The 25,854-nt window shown below is 46.8% G+C and overlaps 1 protein-coding gene across 1 annotated transcript in view; it reads left to right on the top strand.

The window, feature by feature from the left end:
• The window catches only part of LOC119379154 (1-phosphatidylinositol 4,5-bisphosphate phosphodiesterase epsilon-1), a 187,872-nt gene extending 171,392 nt beyond the window's left edge, over positions 1-16,480 (top strand). The window contains exons 33-37 of the mRNA XM_037648352.2: positions 2,111-2,308; positions 4,962-5,153; positions 5,807-6,031; positions 6,139-6,226; positions 6,465-16,480. Of these exons, the coding sequence (XP_037504280.1) occupies positions 2,111-2,308; positions 4,962-5,153; positions 5,807-6,031; positions 6,139-6,226; positions 6,465-6,682 (921 nt within the window). The 3' untranslated portion in view covers positions 6,683-16,480. The remainder of the gene's footprint in view (positions 1-2,110; positions 2,309-4,961; positions 5,154-5,806; positions 6,032-6,138; positions 6,227-6,464) is intronic.
• Positions 16,481-25,854: the final 9,374 nt, after the last annotated feature.

Consider the following 25,854-nt stretch of genomic DNA (forward strand, 5'->3'; position numbering starts at 1 on the left):
CCCTCCCGTGTGCTGCACGGTAAGTCAAGTGTCCACTGTCGATTCAATACACTGCTGGATGTCTTTTCGGCACGACTGAGAAGGGCAGAACAGGAGCAGATAGCCAGATCGCTAAAAGACCAGAAGAGAAGGATTCCTCCGCCATGTTCCCTGCGTGCTATCGAAGTTCCTGCCTCTGGTGCGGAGGAAGCCCTACACTCTATCACATTACCTGGGGCTGCTCTAAACACCCCCCACACCTGACACACACAGGCACGATACCAACACACACGTTGGAGCAGTGGGAGGCGCGACTGTCCAGCTCAGACCTGGCCTATCAGCAAGCGCTGATCGACCAGGTTGAGCGGGCGGCCAAGGCCAGTGGGGCCCTCGATTAGGGCTCCCCCCCAAAGGAATTTTTTATTGTAAATAAAGTTTATCTCTCTCTCTCTCTCCTATTGGCCGGGTCGAATCGCGTAGAGTCAATTTCTCCCCTCGTAAAGAACCACTGGCGTGGCTAGGTGGGTTTCGGTGGTTCAAACGCCCCCCCCCCCCCTCCCGACACTTTTCAGTTTTGCATGTGTATATACAAACACACACACGAACATACATAAAGTATGGTTGAACCCCCCCCCCCCCTCCGAAAAGATCTCTGGCTGCGCTAATGCAGTGAACACCTTACAACGTAAATTACAAAAACAAAAGCCGCGTACACATCACATTTCTTCTTCCTTTTTCGCTCTTCACTCTCCTTTCCGCTGACGGCTCTCCACGGTCTCACATTCGCCAACCGCTCGCGCCATGTCTCTGCGGCAGCGAATGCTCGCCGGTGTGTCCCACTTCACGGCTGCTAGCGGTTGCTTCCGGGAGTTGGTTGAACTAGAGGACAAGGTTGAACCCAGTGGCGTAGCCAGGGGGTGCCCCACCGGGCCCGTGACCCCCCCCCCCTAAAAAAAAAAAAACTTTTTTCTACCAAGGGATGCAAAGCACAATATGACACTCGACCACTCTTACCTGCCCGCACCCCATGTCGATCAAGCGCGTGCCCCCATCCCCCGAAAAAAATTTCTGCCTACGCCACTGGTTGAACCCCATAGGTTCTGAACAGCCAATGTCGCATGGTCACATGAATAACGGTCTCAAACTGCTCCCGGGAGCGACACTTGAGGCTTAATAGTGTTAATACAAGCGCTGATTTTGAAAATAGGCATTCATAGGCATTCGTAAGGATTAGGCACAAACGCCAAAAATAGGCATTTATAGGCACTATAAAAACACTAGTGAAGCCCTTCTTAACCTCTAATTCATGGTCATATATCAAAGTGGCGCGATAGAAGCGCAAGGAACAAAATAGGCTTTTGCCTAAAATCCGGTCTCTAGTTATGACAGGGGGGGGGGGGGGGAAGACGTCCTTCAAATGTTCCGGCAATTTGTGACAACTCAGAATGCAACCCCGAGGCACCATACTGTAAAAGTATTAAGAAATCGTGCACATATCGAAAGACTCTCAGAACTTGGGTTCCTTGGAACCTCTGCTGCGTGATTCTGTAGCGGAGGAGAGTGATCTTACGGTAACAACAACTTTATTGAATTGGCGAAAGGTGGATAGAAAGTTAGGAGCTTGACAAAGAAAACTGGCTTTGAAAGCCACGTCGCATGCTCATCTGGCTGGTTAATTGACATCTGAGTCAATAGGTAAAGCTTGTCAATTGAGCGCACCACTCGGCCGTATTTCGATAAAGGCCAAATGCTTGAGGCCTGTGTACTTAGATTTAGGTGCACGTTAAAGAACACCAGATGGTCGAAATTTCCGGAGCCCTCCTCTACGGCGTCCCTCATAATCATATCGTGGTTTTGGAACGTAAAACCCCAACGATCAATCAATCAACCAACCAATTATTTTTAGTCTAGTCAGACCTCGATTACTTTTATAAATGTCAAAGGGGATGCCACAACCGATTGGGGTCCCATCTCATATTCACAGTGATGGCACAAAAACACGCCCCCTCCCATCCCATCGTTGTATTCTTCACAAAAAATCACATCATCACAAAGCGTGCGCGTAAGAATCGTGCCCTTGTGATACGACGATGTCACCACAAGTTTGTCTTGTTATTTCCACTGGCTGCAGGCGCTTCAAAAGGCCAACAAGCCGAACGACAGTCTCGACGACTATGTCCTCATGGAGGAGGCGCAGCCGGGCTGGGGCCGAGTTACCCAGGAAAAGAGTACCACGCAGAGGATCCTAGACCCGGACGAATGTCCGCTGGCGTCGCAGCCTGCCGGGTCCAGCCCGGATAGCCGTTTCATACTGAAGAAACTGGCCGACGTGAGTCTACTCTCAAATTCACGCATTTACAGGTCTCCTATAAAATGGTAGGGCTATTACGCTATTTTATTCACTTCCTCCAGTGTGTATAACAGCGCGAACAGTACAAAAAAAAAGAGAAGTGTCGTTTTACGCGCGCATTGAGTTTTCCTAATCTGTTCATTTTGAACCTTGTGCGTGATCACTGCATTGAACGTATTAGCATTTCACGGTCTTAATTAAAGGAACGTGTCGTCAAGTAAGAATGCCAACTTGTAGGCGATACGAAACACAGATGTGACGCATTAGTACCTCTGCTCATCTTCAACCTCTGGTTCAAAACGCGCGCGACTTATATCAAGCGTTGTACGCGAAGGTAAAAGTTAGTTAGTTAGTTAGTTAGTTAGTTAGTTAGTTAGTTAGTTAGTTAGTTAGTTAGTTAGTTAGTTAGTTAGTTAGTTAGTTAGTTAGTTAGTTAGTTAGTTAGTTAGAATGTAATTCAGCTGAAAGAAATACTTTACGCAAGAAATCATACTGGAATATTGAAAACGTTTTTAGCGCCAGCGGACAGAATGGGAAACGTGGACAACACAGTGCGCTCACTTCAGCAATTTTATTTCTTTAAAAGAATCACCTTTATGCTCCATGCGCAGTGGCGTCACACCCGCTCGAACTGTCAAACTGACCTTTCCAAAAAGGCCGTCTCTTTGTTTAACAGACCAATCGACGGGGCGCTAGCGCAGCTTAGCCCAATCGAAAGACAACCTGTGCCTCAATAATCTTCCACACGTCTTTAACGGAACGCAGCCGCATTCCTGATGATGAACGGGAAAATGAGCATCACTGTTATACTTTACGTTTAAAGTTTCTCTTCAGCGCTCATTATGACAACGGCCTGCCCGGCCGATGTACTTTCACCACGAGACCACGGTAACCCGTAAACCACTGCCCTTAAGTAACCCGAAAAAGTGTTTCGATGTCCCATGGACCACCCAACGCCAGGCTCCGGCTTATATGTCTCATGCGAACGCAGCCTTGAACTAAAACCGCGGCGACGACACGAAACGGTCCTAAAGGTACCACGTGACCTCTCAGCGCGTGCTGCGCGCTCACTTCGTCTTTGCGAAGGCGGGAAGCAGGGGCGACAAAGAAGATAAAGAAGACGATTCCATGACGCAGCAGACGTCACGGAATGCTTCTGCGGAACGGCTCCACCTGCTTGGAAATGATTTAAAAAGCGGTCTTCGCGTGACGCGGCCTATTGCTGTGGAGTAACGCGGAAGGGGCGCGCTATGGAAGACGCTGATCCAGGGCCTGGGGTGCAATCGCGGAACGATGCTATTTCCGATTCCAATGCTTTTTGTGCTTTTCGCGCTTGGCCAGTGGTCAGAGCGACGGTCCGTCCGCGTTATCAACGCGATCAGCCAGCCGCGAGTGGTGGATGATAAGAATAGCATAGAATATGGCATAAGGCATCGCCCCACGATATCACCCCTGGATTGTATGGCAGGCGGAAGAAGTAAGCAACGCCAGAGGAGGCTCGACAAGCACAAAATGAGGCACGACGAGTCAAACGACGAGTCGGATTCTGACGGGACGTTTCAGACTTTGATGCATAGGCACTCAGGTTTTTCATCTTCGAAGTCGTCTGCGCGATAGTGTACCTTCGGCTTTCTTTTTTTTTTTTTGCAATGTTTGCCTGGTGCTGAGAAGACCACTCTTTGTTCCAACGACTGGCCATTCCCTTAAGACAATGCGCCGTCCTGCGTAGACAGGGCGCTACCGCTACATTCCGTCGGTTTTGCGTCTGTTGATTTGGTGCGTGCTCAGTTGTTTTACTATATGTACACGACATATTTTCTACGAGCGCTCTGCTACCGAAACTTGCACGGACTTCGGAAATACTGCTGCATACAACCGTTGTGATCGATGCTTTAGAGGCCCGCGTAAATCGCGTGATGGCAGGACTTTTTTTAACGCATTTCCGAAACACACGTTGGCAATGCTCATCTTGACCAGTTTCAAATAACCAGAGTGATACGGTGACAAGCGTTTATTAGACCTGTAGGCGGATATATCCAAATAACACGTGTGTTTATCCGTGAAATTGAGCTGAATATCTCAGAAACGCAGTATGTTCTCCGCAGGTAAGTCAACCGTCAGCGTAAGTGGGCTACGGACTTCAGCTGAAACATTTAAGAGCATATCTACTGAGTAATGTACATCACATTCTTTAAAAAGAAGAATGTGTATAATCTGGGTATAAAATCTTTCAAGCTGTCGTACTGTGTTGTCTACGTTTCCCTTTCTCTCCTTGTCTGCTGGTGCTAAAAAGTGTTTTCCGAGTTAGAAAGCCAACACGCTTAACGTGCGGAAATGCTGTAAGTTTCTCTGGATTTCTTCTTGAAAAAAAAAAGAAAAAGAAATCAAATAAGGAAATCTTTCAAATGGGAATTTCCGGGCACTGTATGTAACGTTAACCGTGGATAGCCGTTTTTCCAAATGGCGCGGTGCCACTTTGAATGCTCGTGTTCCCCGAGTACATGTACGAGCGTATATGTGCGTAGCGTGTGCTACCGAATGTGTGCATAGTGCAAATATACGGGCGCCTTGCGCACTCGTTCGTCTACGGCGACCAAGCGTATGCCCATTGCTCGTCTGATACCACGCACAGGACCCGAGCACACGGGCGTGGATGACGACCATCAAATCTTCGAGCAACAAGGAGCACGGGAATGCGGGCTTCATAGGGTGGTGTGATGGCGAGCCGGCCTACTTGGTCTGCGTGTACAACGTCTCCGCCGACCAGCCGTATGCAATTCTGAAAGCTCCCATAAGCAGCACTGCTCAGGATATTATTGCTCAGGTAGGCACACCTTCCAGTGTCGAGCCTGCCGTACATACGCTCCCTCCTCCGCGATATAGTATACTTACAATGATAAAATATGCGTTCTTCTGGATGATATTCGAAGATTTATTGGATAAACGCTATATCTGGTACTCTCAAAATTCATTGTTATCTGTCGATAACTGCGTTCTCTACCGCTATCTTCGCTCATGGTAAACAAAGCGTACACCTGAAAAATCACTGAACATGGAATGTCGCTGGAGCCAACGTTTTCACAGTCTTCGTCGAGGGAGCAACTTCGTCAGTTGCTCCCTTGACTCCAGTTGTGAAAACGTTGGCTTCAGCAATATTCCCTGTCTAGCGATTTCTCATCGCTTCAAGCCTCCATGTACCTCTGAAATTGTGGCACATTTGGAAAGCGTTTACCTACGTATTTAAGCTATAAATTCGTTCACGAGAGCTGTATATTGCTGAGCGTTTGACTTGCATTGCCTTTATCCTTCTTACTTTAATGTTATACAGTTGTAGTAATGTTGTCGCTATAGGGGTACGCACGGGGTACGCTTTATTGGAACTATCAGTTTCTGCGACATTCGAGAGTTAAACAGGTATAATTAAGGTTGACAGTAAAGACTGTATGGTCACCGCTGTAACTGCACGGCTTTTCGCAGGCTCTGACGAAGGCCCGACGCACGGAGGACCCGAGCAACTTTGTGCTCGTGGAACAGGTGGAGTACCCGTCTCCATTAACCGAAAGCGTGCCGACGGTCGGCTCTTCGGTGCGGCGCCGGGGCCCCTGCCGCGGTCTACGCACCCTCATGGACGACGAGAACGTCTACCTGGTGCAGGCCCAGTGGAAGGGCCGCGGATGGTTCGAACTGAGGGAGCGAAACGAGGCGAGTGGACTGCGGGCGACTGTGCGCCGGACTCGCTAAAGCGGCTCATTTCTTTCTTTCTTTTTATTCCAGCTTTGAAAAACGTACCGTTTTTTATTTCGTTTCAGGGCTTGAGTGAACGGCGAAAGATGAGCGCCCCTAAAAGCTCCAGCTTTTATCGCCTCAGTCGTCTACGCAGCTCAATTAAATCCAAAGGTGAGTCACTGCACGTCATAATGTACTGTGAAAATATCGCATAGTGAAACTCGAAAAATTGAGGTGGGAGTTCTTAAACGAAAAGGAGAAGAAACAGTAAACGTCATAGGTAGAACTTACGACGTCATGATCTCTCAGATTCTAACACAGTGCAGAATATCATAGCACGTCTCAAGTAGAACTATGGAGCGAGAGAATAAAATCACTTTGCGTATAGAGGTCGTCTGTGTACCTGCAGAGCGTGACAAGTCATGCCCGTCGCCAAAGCAGTCGCCAGTGCGCTCGGCAGCGGCGGACGGCAGCGCCGGAGCGTCTGCTTGCGAGCCGTGCACGAGCCGCGAGGCCCGCCAGGTGCACAGCGAGGGCGAGACGCTGTCCGACGACGACGCGCCGCCGGCCGCCATGGCGGCGCGCCTGCGAAAGATCTCCTTCCGCAAACTCAAGGTGTGGCGCTGAGCCGCGCGTGCATTTCGAGCAGCGGGCTGGCAGCCGCCGTGCGCCAGCCCCTCCACCACATGGGTGTTCAACGGCCTTCATCGGGTGCGCGGGCCACGGCCGGACAATCTAGTCCACCGCGACTGAAGCTTGCCGGCGCTTGGTGCTCCTCCGGCCACTGAATCCGCGCGCGCACACACACACTAGTCATATGGGGGCCCCACCAACGCCCTGTTGTTGGCTGCGCGTCGACTGCCTCTGGTCACACGCGCGCGTCACTTGTTGCTAGAGAGCCGCGTGCACACATCCGCGAGCCTATCTATATAAATATATATTAATGTATGTACATATACATATTCTATATTTACACGACGCATTCTATCGCGCCTCGCCGTTGTTGACTGGGCGGCCCGTCTCCTTGGTCCGGCATAGAGCGAACGAGAAGGCGCGCCGCCCTAGCCAGACCAAAAGAGTATTTTCTCTTCCTCCACTGCGGACCGATAAGCCCCGGCTTCGCGGTTCTCCTTCTCTTCTTCTTCGTCCGTGTGCGTGTGACCGTATTTAATGAGCTGCCCAAGTTGTTCCCATCCACAAACATCATCAGGTTGCACCGATTGCTATCCGTGTCTTTGTATCATACACCGCTTTCTTTTTTCTCTCCTTTGAGAAGTCTATATAGTTTACGTGGTGAGCTTCTTGGACACTTGTGTTGTCCAAGACTCATTTCCGCGGCAGTGACAGCACTCTCTACTTGAACCGAACCGCGGTGGAGTGCTACGTGTTCCTTACTCTTCTGTTCGCTCGTTTCGTGCCATAGACCGCAAGGCTTCGGTACGCAGTGCTGTCTGGGCTCGGCTGAATCCGAGTGAGAGGTGTATACGTTGTAGTCTGTGCTATTTCCGTGTGTCTCGCTGGGTACAACGACTGTGGGGCGGGCTTTCGGGAAGGGCCCTCTGTGCCGCCTTCTCGTGGCGGCGGAGGGAGCGAAGATCGGGCTTGGAATCTCGCATCTTCAGTTGCGCAACTTGCAGTACCTCGACCTGTCAAAGGCATCCTGTAGCTCAGTGTTTCAAAGGCTGAATAACAAGTCTTTCACAGCGTGCTATTCTCGTCACGTGTGTTGCCGTTGATGTCTCCTTTACCTTACAAGTAGCCACTCTTAAGAGCTTTGTAAGGTGCAGTAACTCCAGTAGCGTCCTCCTCAACCTACGTTAACGGTGTACGCCCACTGCAACTCGGCTCTCCTGTGTACAATGCCAGCCGCTGCCGCAGGCCCCACTTGGCTCCATGCTCACGGTGCACACGCGCGACTGGTCGTGCAAGTACGAAGTTTACGGGCAGGAAGGGAGCAGGTGGAAATCGCGGTGTCTTTAAGCTTCGTTACGGCAAGGGTAGTGAGCTGGAACTACTGGAACGAGAGCTGTGGTTACTCGGGAGTCTTTGTTTAGTCACTGCTTTGTGGGCGGCACACCTATACGTTCTCCGCTATACATATAAGATGGCAAGCGGTGAAGAGGTCGCAACGAAGTTGACAGTATAGATACGGGACGCATACATTGTTAGCAACTTGCTCCACTTAGAAAGTTTCGCAAAATGTTTATTCGATTCTAAATTGCGCAAATGCCACGAGACGCATTGGACAAGCGCGTGAACCTGAGCGGAAAATTCATGAACATGTGTGCCTCATGAGAACAGTGTGAACGAATAGCACTATCTCTGCGACCAGTATTTCCCTGCATTTAGAAAGACCGACGTAAACACTCTCGCAACTGTCCGCACCAAAGCTTCGGTCTGGTGCGCGTGTTCCTTATCTTCAGACAGTTCGGATATTTGGTACCAAAAAAAAAGTGTAGGTTAAAAATAGCGCGCTCTAAAGTATACCGCAAAATTGTACTTGCTATCCATTCTCATTATTTTCAACCAGTCTTCCTTCAATAGATGTGGAAAACTAAGATCCTGTCTCAAAACAAGGTCATTGTGCGTGTTTAACACGCTTAGTTTTTATGCTCCATCTGATGGAGGAATTTCTCGATTTATTTAACGGACAGCTGGATGGGGAGCTGGACGGACATAATGGAGTAGGCCACATGCATGGTGAACGCGCGTACGAGACGGCTTCATGACTTTGGTAGAGGCAGGCAAAACTTTTAGCGCGGTTATGCTTCAGGAATGCTGTTCTGGTACGCCTGTGCCGTGGTTGTTTTGTTTTTTTTTAGTCAGCTAGGGAAGTCTGGTCAAACCGTTCACAAGAATTCTTAAGTAACATGATGACAAAGAGATGTAGATTACATGACGCCCAGTATTTAAAAAAAATATCTGTTTATGAGCAACAAGTATCTAACCAAAAACTGTTTATCAAACAGCTGCTATTCGTAGTAAATACTATCGGAAGTCACATAATTTGCATACGTGGTAATGTTGCGGCAAAAATGATGGTAAATTCATGAGGGTAGCAATCTATTATTGTACTAAGGTCTTAGCAGAGACGCTGTGCGAGAACCATAGCGCTTCTACTGTCTGCTTCCAGTATCCTGTGCTTCGCAGATTTTCGTGCTGTAACCTTTCATATGACGCGTCTTGTCTGGCTCTTGAGCGGGGAAGTGCCAGCAGCAGAAGAGAAGGCGAAAAGGCTGAGAGTAAGATACGAAGTTGAACGTGTACAGACAAAGCTGCTTGCTGGCATTCGCCTGCTCGAAAATAAATAAATCTGTCAACTCGTCCCGTAAGCTATACGTTCATGAACATGTCGGCTGAGGCGCCTGATGACCGAGTCACCGTAGGAAAAGGTTGTAGCGAGTCGACCGCGAGGTCATCTCATAAACATTTTGTATGCTTTAGTTCGCCGTGTGTGTGACCCGCACTATACGCTGCCGGGTAGTGAAGGCCACTGTCGGCCATTATCGCAGTATAAACAAACATATCTGAAGTGATTAATGAATCACAGCACTTTTAACTTTCCCCTTTACCGAAGCAACACTCAGGCGTCGTTTAGCAAGTTACCCGTTCTACTTTTCTTTTTCTGTTCACAAACTGGAACCCGTAAATCTTACAATTACTAAGCTTACACTGAAAGTTACTTGGCTTCATTGGGACCCCTAACACAATTTTTTCGTGCCTTTATTTCTGATACTTATTCCTGCAAAAACATAGTTATGGATTTCGAATGCACAGACAACAGTTAAAGTGAGCATGCTTCATATGAGTAGAAAATGTCGCGCTTTAAAAACCGCTTACGGCTCATTACAAACAGAGACTCGTGTATCCACTTCGTGCTTTACGCTCATCTACATCTGCTTATTGACTATTTGTTTACTAACGTGTCAATGAACGCTGAAGCAAATTCAAGCCAAGCATATAATCTCACTGACCCCCCACAGACACACACTCATTCATATCTTACATTGGTCAAATGCTGCGAGTAAATGCGTGCAAAGCTAAGCAATGTCACGATATAAATAAGCAAAAATAACTAGAAAGCCGCTTAAGAGATAAAAGCATGGCCTTAATTATTTGGTGTAGCTGAGGTTGCGTTCATGAAAGAAAATTAGAGGCCGGAGTTTCCTTAAATTCATACCCTCTAAATATAAAGCCTGACCAAAAACTTCATGAAATCATACAAACATTGTAGCTTTTTTCATATTTTCTGGGCACCTCCACTAAACTTAGCACACAAGTTGAAAAGGATGCATTGTCTATTTCATTCTGCATTTTGTAAAAAGACTGATAGAAATCGCACATATCTGATCTAGATGCAGAGGGAGATGAAGGATTTGAGTAGCCGAGGAAAGATGGCATCACGTTCGTCACCACAGTTATTTATGCCGACGCAATGCGTCCCTAGACTAACATAGTATTAATCGAGCACTGTTATGTACAAATGTATCGGAAAGCATTAGATGCGTCTTAGTAGCGGATACGTCCGGCGGCGTTTAAAAATTTTATTTATTTGGCGTTATTCTCTTATAAAGGTGGCAAGTTCTGTTCCATGTGGCGGAAGCCTTCTGGCAAAAAATGTCCAAAAATTGCGCAGCGCATTAGCTTCTGTCTTAGTACGCTACCCTTATAGGTTTCGCTCTTAGCACGTCAGGAATGCCAGTCTTCTACTGACGATGCCCAGGGAAGCGAAAACAGTCGAGATGACTTGTGTTCATTTACGCGGTATTTATTGTTCGCTTCAAAGCCAACCTAACAGCCCTCTGCGTCTGGCACAGAAACTGTGTTTTTCTTTCCCTTCCCAGCGAGTGGAATGCGCGCAACGCAGAGTCGAGGGGTGGCGGTCGGATCGGCTCGAACGTAGGGAGGCTACTCGAACGAGCTCGTCTTCGAGGCAGTTTCTAAAATGCGGCCAGGCTTGGGAGAGCTTCTCCAAAGCGAGAACAGGCGTGACTCAAGACGGCATGGACACGCGTACGGATACGGTCATCAGGCTCGAGTCGGCCGGATGCTAAGGTTTGTGTATCGGTAGGGCAAGAAGCGTTTCAGATAAAGCGCTGTTACCCTGGGTGGTGAACCAAGCGCTCCCTTGGCGATAACACCGTCTGCACTGCTCCAATGCAAGTCGAACAAGCTCTCTCGTAAGGGACCTTCAGTGCTGTTCGTATACAACCGAACCATTGCGGAGCGCGCTTGGAGCTCTCTTTGACGTGCAGTGCTGCGGGTTATTAAAGCTGGTGAGATGAGGCGAGAAGCTAGGCTCTGGCTTGTTGATGTTGTTGTTGTTGACGTTGACATTGACAATGTTGTTGTTGCTTCGAAACCCCAAACCGCCGTAGCACGTCGCAACTGAAAACTTCAACCGCCTCACGCAAAGACTCCGCGCGCACTGAAGGGTATTCGGCGCCGCACCGTATGCACGAAAGAGCTCATCTACCGTCATTGTAGAACGCGCAGGTATCCGCAATTCGTTCATGCATAAATGAACGGTCCTTAACCTATATCGTGTCCATCTTATGAGTACATTCATTTAGCTGTAACTGCACTCCGCCGCACTTACACACATAGTCAATGAGACTTTGTGTGGAAGAGGAAAGACCCCATTCTTCCTTGGTATTGTTGCACTCTCTTATCCCCAAAACGCACTATGTGGCTTTGCAGAATACTGCCCAAATTTACTTCAACGCGTTTTCTAATTTTTATTCACGTTTTAATATTCGTACTGCACTTTCCTGATATCTTTTAATATGATAGCAAATTCGCTATACTGTTCGCCTAGTCTTTTCTTCTTTCTTACAGCTGAAAATTAGATATAAGTGCTAGCACTAGCGTGGAATAGTAAAACAGTCAGGATCTGCTCCCTCGGTAATGTTGCTGACCATCTTTTCCACAAACACACCGTTTAGTCATCGCACTGTTATATGCAGCTGGCTTAACTCGCCGTCTGCACGATAATTCGTGTCGGCATCTCGCATTCAATAATCGCTCCGTGCGTTATGTACAAAATCTCTCAATGGCAGTATGGGCTTTGTGGCACAAAATTCTTACAAAAAGCAGTTCAGTGCCGGACTTCTTACCCTAATTAAGGACCCTCAAACAGCAATATTGAGATGGCAATGTAATTTCGCAACCCTCGGTTCGGGATCAGTCGCATAAATTAAATTAAAGGCTCGTTTCCATGACCAAAGTTTAGTGTGCCCCAGCCGTGAATCTACGAATTGCGTATGCGTATCAAAAATGCGAGGAACCGTTTTTAGTTGTTCATGAAAATGCGCGGAGTAGCAGTGCACGTGTTGCAGTCCTGCACGGTGCACGTTGCGTTCACTCCACAACGGACCTCACGTGGCAGCCATCCTATCTGTTCCACGATCTTCGTGCTCGCCTAGTTGCTTTTTTTTTATTACCTCGCCCTCAGCGACACTTCGTTACATGCAGCACAACAGAAGCCTACATCGTTGCGTTTTTTTTGTTGTTGTTGTTGCTGTTGTTAATCGTTGAGCTCCGTGCGCCTCCAACGTTTGCATTATCGACCAATCACAACACTGAAAACATTCCTCTTCGCTCGCCGTGAATTTCACATCCCTCAACGTGGTGTTTGGCTCACTATTATTCTTTTCTTTTTATTTATTTATTTTTGCTTTGAACCATTCCTTTTGCACGGCAGTGTTGTCCTGCACTATCGAAAGTTTTCTTCTTTTTTTATGTTCTATACAGTCTGTTTCACCGAGTTTGCGGTGACCCTGTACAGGGACGAGCATTCCTTTCGTTGTTCGGTTGATTTTGTTTGTTTGTTTGCGTTACGACATTACACTTGTGGTGGCTTACTCAGATCACGCCAGTGTGCACACATCCTAGCCTCATCCTAGGCTTACTTAGACTGCACGTTTCAGCACGGCTGCAGCATTCACTGTCATTCGACATCCCGTTCGATTTTCGTCCTAGACACACAGTCAGCGGTTCCAGAGTGCGCTGAACAACCCTGTCTCAGTTAGGGATCTGGCGCTACTATCGGCGGAGTGAGACAGCTTACTAATAAGACTTTTTAATCACAAATGGTATGGTATTCTTCCGATGATCCGGCGCAAGCGTGAAGAATTGAGATGGACGCTGTATCAATCATGTATCAGACTATATAAGCGGTCAGTATGTATACAACGACTGATGGCCGCAAAAACACCGGCCACGAACGCTTCACAATTTCTTTCGCGCACCTATATATGTGAAGTAAATGTAAGACGTGTTTAAAGGGGGACAAGTAAATATGCAGCAAATATAAAGGTGCTCTTGAAGGCATCTTATATTGTCTTGTTCTGTTGTTGCAGATTCTCATATAAAGTGTGAGATGTTTCAGCTCTGTATATTATATGGTGGCATTTTTTCACTCGCTTGCACGAACTGTTCTCTCTCACAGTGAGTTCAAAATGAATGGCTGTCGCGTGGGCGCCAACGTAGCGCGTAGTGCGGACTGCGTGACGGCTTGCCCGATAGCATTCCAAGTTCGGTTATGTTCCCTTTTTGAGGCGGCGAGAGATCTGCTTGTACACCTCGAGGGTCCAGGTCGCAATCATCAGGCGGTTTTGGTGCTCATTCCCTAGGGGGCACCCCGGCGAAGCGGGGTGCTGGGAAAGAACAGAAAACGCTACGGGGCACTTGCGGCACGCGGTAGCGGCGGCGTCTTCTGGGCCATCTGAAATATCGCCCCGACCCTGTGTAACCTGCCGTTTCCCATCCCATTGTTCCATTCGCCGGCCCGCCTTCTGCATGTGTGGCCGGCGCCAAGCATTGTGCTGTGCTTCGTATTGTCATTGTTTGTAGCCGGTCGGTCCCACGGGGCGATTCGGCGCGGTGCCAGACCCTGAGCTGTGTCGCGTGGCGACAGCGGGTTAAGAGTGTCCTGGACAGCAGCCCGACGACGTGTTTCTCAGTACTACAGTCTCGTGTGTCACCTCCGCTCTGCGAGCTGCACACATACAGACGTGCATGCTGCATGTCACAAACACACATGCCGGGTGTTTTACGTAACCGAAACTAAGTTTTAAAGAAGTGTGCTACATATGTGACATCAAATGTGTAGTGTTCGTAGTCGTCCTCAGTTAGTACCCACCACTCAGCGGCCAAGTTGTTGCGCTGCAAGCTCGAGGACGCGGGTTCGATTCCGGGCCACAGCGGCCGCATTTTGAGGGGGACAAATGAAATAAAAAATACACTTGTGTATGTAACTTAGGTACATGTTAAAATAACCCCAGATGGTCAAACTTTTACTTCCCCCTCAGTGGCGTGCCTCATAATCATGCCGTGGTATTGGCACGCAGTATCCCATAATTGCCCTGAGCTACTTAGCATATATTGTTGAAGCGCGATATCAGTTATTAGTCATTATGAACAGTGCAAAATTAGAATATTCGTTTTAAGGCGGGAATTTGACTGGATAAGTTGTAAATGGGCGAACTTTGTATTAAAGCTTGGTTCAGGTCACGTGAAGCACCCACTGTAATAACACAGATACACACAGGTGCGCAAATACTAGTGCACATGCACATTCGCCCCCCCCCCCTCCCCCCCTTGTTGCTTTCTTCTCGTCACACCTCATAACCCGCTTGCTCTACTCTACTCCCGCACGGAGTAACAGAATAGAAGAGTCTCTGACCGAAAGGTCAAATGTGAAATACGGGTGGCGACGATACCATGACAGTGCCCCTAACCAATGTTGTCCATGAACAAAAGGGCAGTGTGTAGATGATGGGACGACTACAGTGTCCCGAGAGTATTAGACACATTTCACCGGCTTACGTTCAAGATTCAAATGAAAGCTCGCGTGCCCTTCTTGTCGGAGGAGCCATTCTCCCCGCCAGCAGAGGTGACGTCACATGTTGCGCAACACGCAGTGACGACAGCATGACGACCAACTCGGAGGTTGCCGTGAAACAATCCCCACCGAGAAGCAAGGAACAGAAAGATAAGAGAGGGAACTGTCTGACGCAAATCGCAACACTGAAACCACTTGAGTGAAGGCCACTCGAGGGCGTTGGCAAGGCGTTGGCGCTAGTCGAGGCAATGAGAAAGAGCCTCTGCAGCGGTGGAATGGGCTCGCATCGACTCGTCGCCACATTTCGTTTGCTTTTATCTCCTCTGTGACGGTGCACAACTTCCGCCATGTAATCAAAATTTCTGACAGGGCCTGGTGAGGGGCTTCGACAAAGAAAAGCTACATTGCATTCTAAAGAAACCAATGTCGAAACTTAGCACATGTTAGCAGGCATTTCTTGCGCCATATTATTACCTGCATACGGGAATATACTTTGAAAGCTGTGTTCTCGCGTGCACCTAGTGGCGCTCATGTCCCGGGACAAAATTGAAAGTTGAGGTTCAGCCTTCATATTCTGTAATAACGATCAACCTTAACCTTCTATGTGAATGAAAATAATGTTTTCAGATACTATTTTATTATATTAAAGAGATGTAGTGAAGGTTGCAGCGCAGTTTCCCTTTAAGTCAATTTTCTGTCTACCTGTCACGCACTTTGACCCATACGTAGGCACACATTCGTTCAGCCTTTTCGATTTAGCTACAATACCTGCACTATAGTTCTGAGTGACCAGCACTTTCATCCACGTTTGAGAGTGCAGCGCGTGCCTTTGCACTGCACCCTTCGATTTAACTTCGTGCCGGGAGCAGTTTTCCCTACACTCGCTACATTGCAAGCGCCGGCGTTGTGCAAGTTTTCAGTGGCACACGACACGGCGCCGTGCCTGTTTATTAGTGGTGCACCGACAAATATTTCTCCAGCCGTAGTTACAAGAGTCACTCTAGCTCAATCAAGTAAGCCGGGACGGAGCGGGGATGGTTGTCCGGACACCGTTCCCGCTCCACTAAATGGGCGATTCATTTAGGTCGAAATCGTCTCTCATTAGCCGCGTTTTCGGACGACATACGGTAGCATCACGGGCCACCATCTATACAGGTTTGCGACTTGGTCTCGTGCAGTACCACGTGCCGCGTTCTCGAGAATTGCTTCAGAAATTGCAGTCAAATCGAAGAGACATACCTGCATGCACGCACAGATTCCTGCCCCACGCTCACCGTCAGCCCTAACGACTCTCTCCCCCATTTCCCAAGTGCAGAGTAACAGGCCAGAGGTGTCTTCCTCACTCAGCCCTCTCTGCCAGTCTTTAATAACTTTCCTAATCTAACTATCAAACACACACATAACAACACACTGTGAAGAATGTATTTCGGTGTCTCTCTCTTGCTCTCTTGCACTGCGTTCAAGCTGTCGTGTGGTCGTTCGTTTGCGTTGCCTATTCTCTTGCACGAAATTGTAAATTCTGTATTGTACATATATATCTATGCCACCGGTATGACAAAATAAAGTGTATATATATAACGTCACCAGTCTTTCCCAGTAGTTACTCGCAAGAGGAAACTGACGAAGAGGCGCAGAAAGACACTTAGGCTACGGCTTACAGCCAAGCATGTAAGCAGATCGGTCGTCTTTGTCTGAAACAAAAGAACGACACGAGGGCAGCAAATATAACGAAACCAAGGGAAGCTGCGGGCTCACCAGGAAAATAAGCCACATCAGTGCGCCATGCAAAGGTGGCGCCGTCTGCCTCGCCATGGAGGACAAAAACACAGCATAAGCTTCTTCCCGAACATTGTTTCAGAAAATAAAAAAAAACATTCAAAATATTATTGTTTCCAAGAAGACTATCCTCCATCGTAAGTATATAGTCGAACTTGCAGAGCCATGAATTGGCGGCTGTGTACGTTTAGCAAACCTCTCGCCTTACCAAAACACGCTCCAGGGCTACTTGGTGCATATTTCTTAGAAAAGAAAGACACGACAAGAAAACACGGGCATGAAGAAAAGGACAGGCCAGTTGGAAGTAGGGTAGGCACTCGTCCGGTCCTCCGTGACCGCGTTTTCTTGTCGTGCCTTCCTTTCCTCTCGTCTCACGGCTGCAGCGCAGCGATGCTACATTATAGGCGAAAGGGCGGTCTCTTCAAAAGTACCACAACAAGGAGGTAAGGTGATTTCTCTTTTCCTCTAATGTACTTTATTTTACTTTGGCAGAAATATGTTGCATCTGAAAGAATAAATAACATTCCAGATAGACTATAGCAGTTTCACTTGGGGCCTGGAATGTTTTAGGAAAATTCCCGAGAGATGTTAAGTTTTAAAAAACGAAGAGCGGAGTTTACAAATCTGTATTGATATATGCATGCCAACAACAAATATCGCAGTCAGCGGCAAAGTTTAATATCTATTGTAACCTTCTGTCCATGCATCATAATGAACAGTGTACTCTGTGAGTGCACTTCATCTTTTGGCCTTGTCGCTCTTCTCTTTTCTGGAAGCCTCTTTTTCCGGTCATTGCACGTATGAACTAACAGTTCATTTGAAATCGCTGCACTGCTTACGAGAATTTTGCGAAAGTCTTGTACTAAAAAATTAGCGGTATAATTACGACGATTAGTATTATACCAAATTATTTTCTATAATTAGGCGTACTACAATAATTTGGTGATATTGTTTTTATTCCTGAATGCAGAGTTGTAAACTTATACACTTGTATGTTTTCTTTTCTTTGCCACATTCAACAGTTCCTGTAAACAAAAAATTAAAGTCCAAATTTTAAAAAGTACGCTCACAGGATTTTACGTTTTAAATACAACAAAGATAATCGAAGTTGGTTCGGTAGTTGCCGAGAAAAACTATTTATCCTCTTCCATGCATTAGAAGCTTCCGAAATAAAAGTTAATAATAATAATAATAATAATAATAATAATAATAATAATAATAATAATAATAATAATAATAATAATAATAATAATAATATCTGGGGTTTAACGTCCCATAACCACGATTTGATTATGAGGGACACCGTAGGACGCCAGATTCATTTAGGTCGCATGTGTACACGGGCCTCAAACATTTTCGCCTCCATCGAAAATCCCGCGGTCCCGCGGAAATAAAAATTGGCCGCGTATCTGCGTGCTTCGCTGCAAATGTCGTCTAAAGACGATAGAAGAGGCACTGCGTGAGATATGGACGCCATCTGGCAATACGTCGGGAAACATGAGTGCTGTGTTGCGGGCTGGTAGTCCCGGCGCAGCGGCAGGTGAAGACCGGCGGTGACCAACGTGACTGGCGGGGACGCCGGCCAGCCCGAACACGCGGTTTGGCGCGATGCGCCGAAGGAGAAGAAACGTCCGTACTCAACGAGTACTCTCCACAAACTCTCTTATTTACACGTCGCCTGGGTAAAACAGTAATGCCAGAGCGGCGCCCCCTGTCATTCGTACAATGCAATACTGAACCGAAACCGAAACACAACATGAGCTTGTGCAGAGGGCACGGAGGAAGACAAGTTTCAGCGCAGTCGCATTTTCAGCGCAGCTTAAGAAACTAGGGTCTTTAAAATTGCGTATCTATGTATTTTCTATTAAAGGAACACACCACCTAATACTTACCTAATGGTGTTGCGCCTCAGATATGCGTAATATTTACTTTTTGATAAACAACGTTCACAAGTAGGAACGGCCATACCAGTTCAAGATGGGTGGGCGGTAAGCAAGTGGTTCAACTTTGGCCGGGTGGCTGAATCGAGTGACGTGCCGACAAACAGAAAGACAGACCAAAATTTCTGCGATTACGTTCCCCAAGAAAGACTATCGTCTTTAAAAAAGTTGAAGCATCCCGTTCAGACACCCAGGAAGTGAGATGTTGTTGAATAGTAGTAAAAAAAACTTGTTATTTATTGAGGGGATGTCTTCGAGGCCTGAGAGGTGACGGGTAAACATATTATCGTCATGCTCCCCTGTTCACAGCAGGGAGTCCAAAGCGGCCTCGCGGCTGTAAGAAAGGCACATGTGAGATTGGGTTCAGCCTTGTTTCGCGTTCTTCTTGCATGCTGACATTGCAGGAAGAGAGCAATAATCGTTTTACCATTCGACAATATTGCGTAAAATCTTTTTTTACAGCGTTGCAAGAGTGAAATGTGCGATGGGTGACTCTCCCTCAACCTATGGTTTCTGGGTTCTCACACAGTACCCAGAAGTGATACGTGTACTGATGGTCTTGATGTTTCTGGAAACGGGTAATAGTTCGTAGAGAAAAACAAGAAACCTTTCTTCATTTACGCACCGTACACTTCTGGTGCATTTATTTATTTATTTATTTATTTATTTATTTATTTATTTATTTACAGTCAATGCTTTCAAAAGCTTCCTTGAATTTGGCTGGGTCGTAGGGGCTTACTTTTTGCCAGAAGCACCTAAGACACCTGGCAACCAGAGAACACCTTGTATTGGATTGCTCATCTCGCGAGGCATCCACAAACAAGCGCTCCCAAGGCCTGCGTCCCCTGGCGATGGTGTCCTTTCTGGGACACTTTCTGCAATAGACATGCCGAGAGGGGAACCGCAGCGCAGAAAGTGTTTCTTATAAGCTCCCTTACGGAATGTCTCCTAAAGACACAGCTGTTGATTTTTCTTTTTTTTTTTTGCAGTATCATTTTTTTTAATGAATTACTGAAAGTAATACACAAATGAAGGTACAGAAAAAGGTTCATGAGCACAAGTCTAAGGAGACCTCCCTTACACTTATAAATGCCCCTCTTCGTCAGGGCATCATCCATTGTCCCTCCATTTTCCCGAATGGCAACTACCAGAAAAGGAGCTCGAACCCGTATATGAAAACCAGACAGACAGACAGACAGACAGACAGACAGACAGACAGACAGACAGACAGACAGACAGACAGACAGACAGACAGACAGACAGATAGACAGATAGATAGATAGATAGATAGATAGATAGATAGATAGATAGATAGATAGATAGATAGATAGATAGATAGATAGATAGATAGATAGATAGATAGATAGATAGATAGATAGATAGATAGATAGATAGATAGATAGATAGATAGATAGATAGATAGATATTGTCCAGCACCACAGGACCAAAGCACCGCGGTTGGCTCGTAAAGGCCACAGCGGCCTCGACGAAGACGCTCTCTTGAATTCAGCCTCCTCCTTCATTTTCAAGTGCTAGTTCAAAAAAGGAAAGAGAGAAGGCAAAGCGCGCGTTTTGTGGTAGGTATCAATAATTGTCTTTGAATACCTGAATGATGAATGTTTACGTCGTTAGCACACATTCCTCGCAAGCTCGATTTCGGTACTCATACCATGCATGATCGTGCGTTCATCGAATACAATTAGCCACCCCAAGAGGTAGAATTGCACATGCGCAGCACCTCGCTCAATAAGCGAAGTGCTCTATTAAATCAGGAGGACAACGCTCTGAAAGAAAGGAATTATTATAGATTGAAATGCTTGCATAGCGTCACTGAAGGCTTTAACAAAGCAAGACGACTGTCCTATGAGCGATGCGCCCTACGCCTGATGTCGGTCGATGACCAATAGAAATAGCGTAATCCTGGCCACACATAGGAAACGAAACATCAAGTCATATCCACGTTTTTCTGACTTGTACATACAGGCGTATACATAAAGGCGCAGCAGGGTGCACCAGTTCGGCCAGAACTTGTGGGCATGGCCATTTTGGAAATTGCAGTTTGTGCTCCGTTCCATTCTGTTACCTTGCCACACTAGCTGGTAGACAACAGCTCAATGCCAACTAGTGTCGCCTGGCGAAAGCAACCCCACTGGCAGAGTTGTCGTCAGTCAGACTTGGTTCTTTGCTATGAACACGGTGCTATTAATAAGGCAAGGGTGAGACTGAAAACGAGGCACATCGTCTTGTGTGCGTGCATCATGTTCGTACCAGGTAATTCGCGCCAGTTCGTCAGCTGTTTTAATAGAACACATGAGCCAGGTTTCGATAGAGCTGAAATGCAAAAACACCCGAGTACTTCAACTTGGATCTACTTTAAAAAAAGCCGGGTGTTCAAAATTAATCCAGAGTGCCCTACTAAAGCGTGCCTGATAACTTTATCGTGGTTTAGGCACGCAAAACCACAGATACTACGTCAGCCGTTATTATGTGTGCTCGCACAAAGCCATCTCCTCCTACCCCGCTTTGAGGCGCGGTCACCTTCGCTACAATGCTATTACTACATTGCCTGGCATCGCACTGCATCGCAAAATGCTCCTGCGGGAGAAAGTGAAAAAACGAAAACAAACAGCGCCGAGCGGTGTACGTGACTGCGAGCGCAACTCCCTCCGAACACTGACCCTCAGTCGAGCCCCGCCCACGGCCGCTAAGAAAGCCCGTGCAATGCGTGTCAAAACAAATGGAGTACGTGCTGCCCTGGCAGGATATCAAGTCACCGCGGAAAGCGGCGCGGTGCTCGTGCGCGACCAGTGTCACGTGAAGCGTTGGCAGCTCCGTCACAAGGCACCATGCAACTCCGGGTCTTTTCCCAGGAGTTGCACCGTGGCAATGCAACAGATCTTTCGAAACCACGTTGCAGCTCAGAAACTCAAGGAAGTGAAAACTATATAGTCTTCACTGCCAAAAACACCCGACTAATGAATGCTACGTCGTTGAACTTCAACAGCTTTCGTTTGCAACGAGTTAATGAGACGAAATTTCTCGGCGTCCACCTCGACAGCCAAGTAAGGTGGCATAACATATTCATGAAACAGCACTATCCATCTATAAGAAAATACCAGTATTGTATAAACTGCGTTACATTTTTCCTTTGCACACCCTCCGCACTCTTTGTATCAGTTTTATACATTCACATATTATACATGTGCTATTACCATATATGGCCTGACATACCCCACCACTTTATTGCAGCACAAATCACAGCGTTCCGAGCGATTCTCTTCCCAGAAAGAACGGATTCTATTGTATTCGCATACCCATTACTTAAAGGGACACTAAAGAGCAAAACGATTTTTCTCATATTGGTAAAGTACTCTTTCACGATACCAAAAACGCCCCGCCACGGTGGTCTAGTGGTTATGGCGCTCGACTGCTGACCCGAAGGTCGCGGGATCGAATCCCGGCCGCGGCGGCTGCATTTTCGATGGAGGCGAAGATGTTTGAGGCCCGTATACTTAGATTTAGGTGCACGTTAAAGAACCCCAGGTGATCGAAATTTCCGGAGCCCTCCACTACGGCGTCTCTCATAATCATATCGTGGTTTTGGGACGTTAAACCCCAGATATTATTATTATTATTATTACGATACCAAAAACACCACGCTTGCTGCGAGAAGACGCTTAGTAAGCGAGAAAACGCGCAAAAACAAAATGTGGGTGGCCACCTTGCATTTTCCGCACCATTCGCCGTGACGTCACATGTTTTGACGGCGCCTACTAGGGTAGTTCCTAATCGGTAAAAATGAAGTACGTTGTCCTCTGATGGAGCCATAGACTTAACATACCAATTTTGAGGTAATTTTGTTGAGTCAATGGCGCCAAAATACAATAAATACACTTTGAAATCTGTGATGTCACGCGGGCAGATTTCGGCGCGAAATTTAAAAATGAAACTTTGAACTTGATTTTCTCATCTATTAATAAACCTATGATGGCGAAATTAACGACGTTAGAGTCCTCAGAGCACAATTTATCGATCTAAACCGATTCATTGTTTCTCTTTAGTGTCCCTTTAACATTCTTCCTGTGAAACGTACACGCTGCATTGATTATCACGTTCTCGTTTTGCTCTATAAAATCATGCGCAAAATCATACCGCGTCCCTCAGTAAAAATTGCCTATCAAAATACCCCATACTCGATACGATCAGTGACCTCTAATAGTTCAAGCATTCCGAAATCTCGCACTAATTATGGATCATTTACATTCACGCATGCCAAATCACATCTTTGGAACAAAGTGCCCACAGAACTAACAGAACCACAGTCATTTACTTGTTACAAGACTAACCTAGGTTCTCTTATACTGTCGTCACTTCTCGGATGAGAATGTCCCATATTCCTGCCTTCAAACTCTTTTCTCACGTGCTCTAGTGTTTGTATAACATAATATGACATAAGGGCCCCCTTCACAACTCCTGTGCGAGTTACGGTGCTCAGCCTTTATAACATAACTGATGTACATATCTTCATGTGATTAATAAAAAAGAACTGAAGAACACAAAAAAATGACATTTTCGTCCTTCCCGTACATAATGTCATCAACTGCTAATTTCGTCGCTTTCTTTTTTTTTTTTACGTCCATGTATCTGCGGATAACATCAAACACTAGCCCATGAAAAAGGTTGTGTAATTTAAGCCAATCAAACAGGAAGGTAGGCAAGATATACAACCTATACACAAACTTGACTGCCTCAAGAATGGCCATCTGATCGTTCAAGATACAAAGCTCAAGCACTTTGCTATCGACAGGAAACTGGCTCCCACAACCTCGGTTAACTACACCTCCTGGCTTCGCCGTCTTGTGGGCCCTCGCCGGTACACATATACAATGGAGTGATTTACGACGCAGTGTTCAAAAAGGGACGCATGCTCCCCGCTACGTCTGTGGTGTAACCAGCCAGCAGGCCACAATTAGCATGCACGCCTCGGAAGCAGACTGCACAGTTCTGACTTGACCTTCGACATAATACGTTTCGGCGACCTAACCCCACAACAGCACGGAAAACAAAGACCACCTGCAAGGACGACTTCCCTTTCGCTCCTTGAACGTATTCTAATGTGGAACTTCCAAGGGAACTTCTGCCGTTTATTTCTGAACAAGACAACAGAGGAACACTCAAATACACAAATATACTGAAAACGCACAACAAAAGCTGCGAGCGCAGTCGTCTAAATCTGATCTGCGGGTCAAGTGCTTCGACTACTTATACATGACTCGATCGTCGTGCATTCTAACGTAATCGTTGGCGCTCGAGATCGTTCCAGAATGCACACAGCCGTTGGCGTTACGTAATATGATTAGACAATGTTCCCTCGCTGCAGAGTCGGGCGCCAACATTCGAAAGAGTTCCCGTACATGAGGGCACTGATCGATAATGTTATAACAGTTATGACCTGGAGAAAGCGGTCACCTGAAAACGATTAACAGGTGTGCGTTTCAATAGATAGTTTCTATTACCTCATACTCCTTCTAGCGCGCACGTGCACACACGCACGCACGCACACGCAGACACGGCACTTACACACACAATTCTGTCTCCAAGTTTTGTATCAAGTTGAGCGTACCACTAGTCAAATATCAGTAGGAATTTTACATCGAAATGCATGTATTATTAGAATTTAGGCGTCAACACTGTCGGCAGGACGATGTGGCAGGGCAGTGTATAGTCCCACATAACAGAGACGCTCGTGCGCATCGCGTAGAGTTTAAAGTTTAGGGGCTTAAAGCGATGGAGCCCTTCTCCTTCAGTCATTTTAACCTGCTGTGGTATATCTTCGATGAGATCAACGGCGCGGGTTCGATTCCTGGCCACGGCGGTAACATTTCGATGGAGACGAAATCCAAGAACACCCGTCTACTTAGATTAGGACGCACGTTATTGAGTCCCTGGTGTTCAGAATTCATCCGGAGTCCCCCTCTACGGCGTGCCGTCCTCACGATCATATCGAGGTTTGGGCACGTGGAACACCAGAAATTATTATTGTTATTAGAGACACAAAAATGCCCTACGGCAAGATTTAAACCACTTATACGGCGGTCATCGCCTCTACACATGCCGACTCTGTGACCTTGCTCAGTAACTGCGTAAGTCAATTGCACCTATCCTGCCTGCCGCAGTGTTGAAGGAAGAGAGAGGGAAAAAAACACGTATTTCTTCAAAGATGAGTAATGGTCGTAATGTCACCTGCTTCTAGTGCAACAGCTCCCCGCCCCTCCTACATTTTATCGGCCCAAACGTCATCTCAGATATTTCAGTGATGAAAGTAACACATTACAAACTTCGTGTATGCTCTTTCGGTAGAAAAAGAATGCTACACCGCCACCTTAAGAAACAAGCAAGAAAGATAGCTAAAGACAGAATCGAAGGGGTACATGCGTACATGCTGAACTTTAGCTATGTAGGCTCGTCAAGCTGTCCTTGAGCAGCTTTTACCTACAACCCTTCCATCTGTGTTGTAAGATAGGAAACTAAATTGAATTGAATTGAATTGAATCATTACAACGCATACTCAATAGCAAACGGTTAAACAGTACCGTTGCACTCGACGCTTCTGTGATTGTGATCAGTGATACAATCGATTTTACTGCGAAGTCTTCGATTTTTGTGTTTTTGAAAGTTTCATCTCATTTTATTAAAATTGATTGTGGGCGCATTTCTGACCATGCAAGCCAAAGCCTTTTGGAAATGTGTTTTTTGTTGTTTTCGTTGGCAGTTTAGTCGCAGTTTGATAAGTTCGGCTGTGGGGGAGCTTCCCTAATGGCCGCGAGGAGATACGGAGTCGCCCTCTATCGGACGCGCCTCGATTGCGTGCTATGGATACCGCCGGCGCGCTCCCCATTGGTTTTGCTGTCGGCGCTCTACAAAAACACCTCGCGGAAGCCCTCCAGGGCATTTCTGTAAGTACTTTCGAAAGGAACTGTGTTCTTTACTGTCAAAACAATCATTTTCAGCGAACTGAAAGCACAAGACAGTCTACAGTCGCTGTCTCTTTGCAGAAAACCGAGCACCCGCTTCACGCGGTCACCGCGTTGGAGACTCCTGAACCGGCTTCTTGCGTGAAAGGTAGTCGCTGGCTGAGTGCAAACTATGTGAAATATCTCGTTAGAGTAGACTACCTGTATAACCAAACGGAGCATAACAGAAAGAAGCCTCAAGCCAGCGATCGCACGGGTTCGCGA

This window comes from Rhipicephalus sanguineus, chromosome 1, assembly GCF_013339695.2.
Source record: "Rhipicephalus sanguineus isolate Rsan-2018 chromosome 1, BIME_Rsan_1.4, whole genome shotgun sequence".
In the NCBI taxonomy this organism is placed as follows: Eukaryota; Metazoa; Arthropoda; class Arachnida; order Ixodida; family Ixodidae; genus Rhipicephalus; species Rhipicephalus sanguineus.